At 47.0% G+C, this 5,601-nt stretch overlaps 1 protein-coding gene across 1 annotated transcript in view; it reads left to right on the top strand.

Annotated features, from left to right (window-relative positions):
* CRMP1 (collapsin response mediator protein 1) overlaps nucleotides 1-5,601 on the top strand; it is an 81,202-nt gene that overhangs the window by 68,057 nt on the left and 7,544 nt on the right. Inside the window, exon 12 of the mRNA XM_006163195.1 lies at nucleotides 5,361-5,540. Coding sequence (XP_006163257.1) covers nucleotides 5,361-5,540 — 180 coding nt within the window. The remainder of the gene's footprint in view (nucleotides 1-5,360; nucleotides 5,541-5,601) is intronic.

Here is a 5,601-nt window from a genome sequence, read left to right as displayed (position 1 = left end):
GTGATGTGGGGTGTGGAGGACGTGGACTGGGAGGTGAGTGACGTGGGGTGTGGAGGACGCGGGCTGGGAGGTGAGTGATGTGGAGGTGCAGGGCATGTGGGCTGGGAGGTGGGTGACGTGGGATGTGGAGGACGTGGGCTGGGAGGTGAGTGATGTGGGGTGTGGAGGACGTGGGCTGGGAGGTGGGCGGATAGTGCTGTGGGGGTGCTGGGGGACGTGGACTGGGAGGTGGGTGACGTGGGGTGTGGAGGACGTGGGCTGGGAGGTGAGTGACGTGGGGTGTGGAGGATGTGGACTGGGAGGTGGGTGATATGGGGTGTGGAGGACGCGGGCTGGGAGGTGAGTGAGACCTTGCCTCTCAGCAGTCGGAGTCCCCATCGTACTTCAGCAGAGTTGTAAATGCCCACAGAGCAGGGTCACCGCAGGCGACTTGGGAGGAGTTAGATTAGCAGACGCTAAGACTGCAGGCCCACCGCCTGCCTGGACCTGAGAGGCAGTCGCCATCAGAGAATCTGGGGCAGAACTAAGACTATCTGTGAAAGACAGGATTATTTGTCTGGAAACCCCAAGCATGCACCTACAGTGATCAAAAAATACAAGAGGACCTATTAGCTGATTACAAATCAGTAATAAAGAATTGGTAGCTTTTCTCTGAAATAATTAAAAACGACTTTGAAAATTGGAATGGAAATCTAAACTATCTCCAAATGTAATAAAAACGAAAGACTTAAATACAACAACTTTCCTGCTGGAATAGCTCAACATAGTATCAGGTCTTTCTACTTTAATCTGCAAACTTAAAATAATCCCATCAGAGAGGTCATTACAGTTTTGTTATTATTATTTTAGTTTTTGCTATAGGGTGTGTGACAGAGACAGACAGAGGGAAAGTGAGAAATCACACCCCAGGAAGATGGCTATGCTGCAGTCCCTTCTCTGGGAATTTTGGGCATGCCTGCACACATGCCCGGTGTGATTTTCCAGCATCCAGAGCTGTGACTTGAACTGCAGAGTTGACTATGTGAGACCCAGCACCTTAACCTACACACCACTCAGTGACCCAGGTGATTACTTTTTGTTCTAGATAGAGATTCTCGCTATATAGCACGTGTGCTCGGTAGAGACACACAGAGAGACAGGAAGACAGAAAGCGAGAAATCACCCCCTTGGGGGGATGGCCATGTCACATCCCTTCTACTCCATCTTCCTCGGGATTTTGGGCATGCACCCGAAGTGAGTTTCAAGCCTCTGGGTCCAGGACTTGAACAACGGTCAGCCATGTGGAAATCCAGTGATGTAACCATTAGGCCATCTGCTGGTCCCATCAGATTATTTTATTTTTTAACTAGAAAAGCAGGGCTCTTATGGTAAATGTAAGAACAACCAAAACATTTCTGAACAAAGGGACAATTAAGAAAAGGGCATTGATTATCCAAGATATTAAAACGTATTATAAAACTACAACAGTTTTTAGGGGACCAACAGTTTGGGGGGACCAGCAGATGGCCTAATGCTTATGTCATTGGACTCTCATTATTTGATAGCAGTTTGAGTCCAGGATCCAGTGACTTAAAACTCATGCTGGGCATGAGTGTGTGCATGCCCAAGGTCTCAAGAAGAGAATGGAGGAGAAGGGATTGCAGCGTGGTCGACCCCCGAGGGGCGATTTCTTGCTTTTTGTCTTGCTGGCTATCTCTGTCTCTCTGGTAAGTGCACACACCTTATAGCTTAAATATCTTCCCCCCCAAAAAAGAAAAATGGACAGTTTGGTACAGGAAAAAAAAGAGCCTAGAAAGAGACTGGCCGCGGGACCAGCAAACGGGGTAGTGGTTATGTCACTGGACTCCCACATAGTCGACTGCAGTGCAAGTGTTGGACCTGGCCCCTTCAAACTTACACCAGGCACTGTGTGTGTGCCCAAAGTCCTGAGAGGAGACTGGAGGAGAAGGGGTTGTGGTGTGGCCAGCCCCCTGGGGTGTGTGGGAGGGGGATTTCTTGCTTTTTGTCTTTCTGTCCAGCACATGCATTCTATAGCAAGAATATCTCTAAAAAAAGAAAATGGGCGGGCACATGTGAGGATCTGGTTTGTCGGAAAAGAAGGCAGTTACAATGTATCTCTAAAAAAAGAAAATGGGCGGGCACATATGAGAATCTGGTTTGTAGGAAAAGAAGGCACTTACAATTAGCTATTGGGTTGTCCGAAAAGTCATGTTGCATTTTTGCATGGAAAAACAGAAAAATATGTCATGACTCTTCTGACAGCCTAGTGGTGCCGGGCCCGGCACAGGCAGGGGTGCTGCTGTGCGGTACTGGGCGACGTGGAGGCCCAGGCTCAGAGCGGGGGCCCCCCCCCCAGCCGCTCCACCTGTGATCCTGGCCGGCCAGAGGCGAGGGAAGGACTGCAGCACGGTGAGATCGCGTCCGAGGCACCTGTCCCTCTTTTCTCTCATGAAATGAATAAATAAATAAACTTTGAAAGATTAGTTAGGAGACGAGAGCTGTTCAGTCAGTCATGTTAGAACGCCTGGCTCACAAGGCATAACCTCTGCCCTACTCCACTGCAAGCAAACTCCAACTGGGTCGCAGGTCAGAACCGAATAAACCATCACGGGGCTCGGATGAAACATGTGTTTGTAAGAAGAATAATTTTGACGGGAGGAGACCTTGTTAAGTAAGACACAGCATTTAAAAGTCATGGAAGGGGGAACCAGCAGTTAGCGTAATGGCTATGTCGCTGGACTCCCACGTAGTCGACTGTGGTTCGCTTCCCGGACCCGGTGGCTTAAAACTCACGCCGGGAGCGTGTGCGTGCGTCCCCAAGATCCCGAGAGGAGAATGGAGGAGAAGGGATTGCGGCGTGACCATCCCCTCTGGGGGGTGATTTCTCGCTTTATGTCTCTATGTCTCTCTCTGTCTGTCTGGCAAGCACACACGCCCTATAGCAAAAACCTCTCAAAAAAAAAAATAGTCATGGAAGGAAAGACTGGTCTAGTTGATGAACGCTATAGAAAAATGAAACCATAACCCACTGTATGGCAGAAAATAAAACGCTTGCTGTGAGATCAAGCACAGACGAGCGGGGAAAGTATAACACTTACAACGTATGAACACATGTCAAAGGATACATTTTTTTAAAGTTCATTTACCTATTTCTTCCATGAAAGAGGGAGAGAGAGGAGAGACCACCAGCAACAGGTCCTCATGCCGGCCCTCCCCAGCCTCCTCCAGCCAGGTCGTGGCATGCACACACCTGCCTGGCGTGTACCTGGAGATACACGAGGTTGTGAATCTTGGCCCTTCCCACGTGGGTCTGGTATGACAAAGCCTGTGCCACTGGCTGGTCCCAAGTGACAAATCCTTTAGCATGAATATAGCCTTAAAAATCAGTGAGAAAACACCATGACCCTCATGGAAAGAGCAATGTGCAAAAACAAAGCTACACAACAACAGCAGCAAAACAAGTGGTGTGCATTGCTTGAAAAAGAGACTCGGCCTCCTATACTAACACGTGCCGATAACAGCTGTTTCTCAGCTGTGCCAGGCCGAGACCCAGGAGTTCCTGAATACACGGCTTCTGCTTATTAGAGTCGAAGGCCCAGATGGTACGACGCAGGCGGGTCATACGGTTTTGTTGAAATGGAAACTAATGTTGCCTTTTATAAAGGGAAGATTTATCAAAGTTGAAAATCTATTTAATCGTGTTTAGAATTTTTTTTTTTAGGTTTTTGCCATAGGGCATGTGCACTCACCAGAGAGAGGCAGAGAGAGGGAGTGTGAGAAATCACCGCCTATGGGGGTTGACCACACTGCAACCCCTTCTCTTCCATTCTCTTGGGACTTTGGGAATCCACACACACATTCCTGGCATTTTTCAAGGCACTGGATCTGGGACTCGAACTGCGGTCAAACATATGGAAGTCCAGCACCTTAATTACCATGCCACCTGCTGGCCCTTCAACATCATTTTTAACAAAAGCATGGAAGTAACCCAACCATTCATCCTTGGGAATGGGATAAATGAATGATAGTGTGTTTTGTGATGAAATATGGCATAGCAATTTATAGAATGCTGGAAACACTTTAAGACCATCTGTTAATATCTGTGCTTTGTGGAACAGCCGCTGCCATAAGGATTCAGGTGAAAACCGTGTGCATAGAGTACGTGCACACGTGCCAGTTATTCACGCACAGAAACACCTCGGAATCCAGAAGAAACCCTTAAGGCAGCTGCCTCAGTCTGACATAGAAGACTTGCTTTTTTTTTTTTTTATCAAATACCTTTTGTACTGTTTGACTTTTTTTTTTTAACTAGGTATATAACCTACATTTTAAATAATAAATGAAGAGCAGTTAGCTAGTAGCAGTTAACAAACTTGGCCAAGCATTCACTTTAGCAGTAATGAAAGGAATGCATATATCATATATATTTTCAAATTACTCTATTTAACTTCATTTATTTATTTCATTTTAAATTGACCAGAGAGGGACAGAGTGAGAGAGAGAAGGAAAGTGAGAAAGGAAGCTGCCGGGTCTGGGACTCGAACCGCGGTCAGCTATGTATGATTCCTGTGCCCTTAACCACCACACCACCTGCCGGTCCCATATATCATATTTTTTTAAAAGATATGTTCTTTTGTCTCAAATAAGCAAAAAAGAGAAAAAGGAAAAATAAAAAGACAAGACAAAACAAAACAGAAAATGAAGTGTTGCTGAAAATGAAAACAGTGCTAGAGAGGGTAAATGTCCCTCCACGAGCTCTCCCTCCTCCCGTCTTCGCTGACGCAGTGTCAGCTGATCCGCCTTGAGAAAATAATCGCAATGTGTAGCACGTGCTTTAAGAAGGTTCTTAATCTTTGACCCAGTAATTTGATTTTGGAAAATTGTCCTGAGCAAGGAATATTTTTAAAGAAAAAGCATGTCTGGTATAGTCAGAGCAGAGCAGCCCACATTACGTAACCCAGGGCATGCTCTTCACATCCCTGACGTGCCAGCCCTCACACAAGGGAACTTCAGAAAGTTTTGAAAAATGGAACCAAAGTACGAGTTTGTTTTGGTGCTAATTTTTTTTGAAATCCATGCATACTTTTTCATAATGTATTCTTTTTGAAGATCCCTCCTGTTAATCTGATTCTATAAAAGCCACCAGCAGCCTAAATGCCCACTGGGGAGGTGTTGGTTATGCTCAATATAGAGCATGCAGTGGAATAGTACACAGTCCAGAATAGGATGTTTTCTGGAGAGAAAAGAACATTGGCAAAGCTTGTGCAATATTGTTAGGCCAACCCCAATTGTGAATGACGTGACCCGTGCAGAGGAAAACCTTAGGAGTGCTCAGTGAGTCGGTGCTTCTTCCACGGCAGGCCGTGGAGTACAACATCTTTGAAGGCATGGAGTGCCACGGCTCCCCGCTGGTGGTCATCAGCCAGGGCAAGATCGTCTTCGAGGATGGAAACATCAACGTCAACAAGGGCATGGGCCGCTTCATCCCGCGGAAGCCTTTCCCCGAATACCTGTACCAACGTGTCAGGATCAGGAATAAGGTGAGTGAGCCGTAGGGCTCTGCCGTGTGTAGGTTTAGCAAGTGCCACGCACGGCAGGCGC

This window comes from Tupaia chinensis, unplaced genomic scaffold (genome assembly GCF_000334495.1).
Source record: "Tupaia chinensis unplaced genomic scaffold, TupChi_1.0 Scaffold141490_1, whole genome shotgun sequence".
NCBI classification, from domain to species: Eukaryota; Metazoa; Chordata; class Mammalia; order Scandentia; family Tupaiidae; genus Tupaia; species Tupaia belangeri.
The sequence above is the reverse complement of the archived record's forward strand: the minus strand, read 5'-3'. Positions and strand labels throughout refer to the sequence as shown.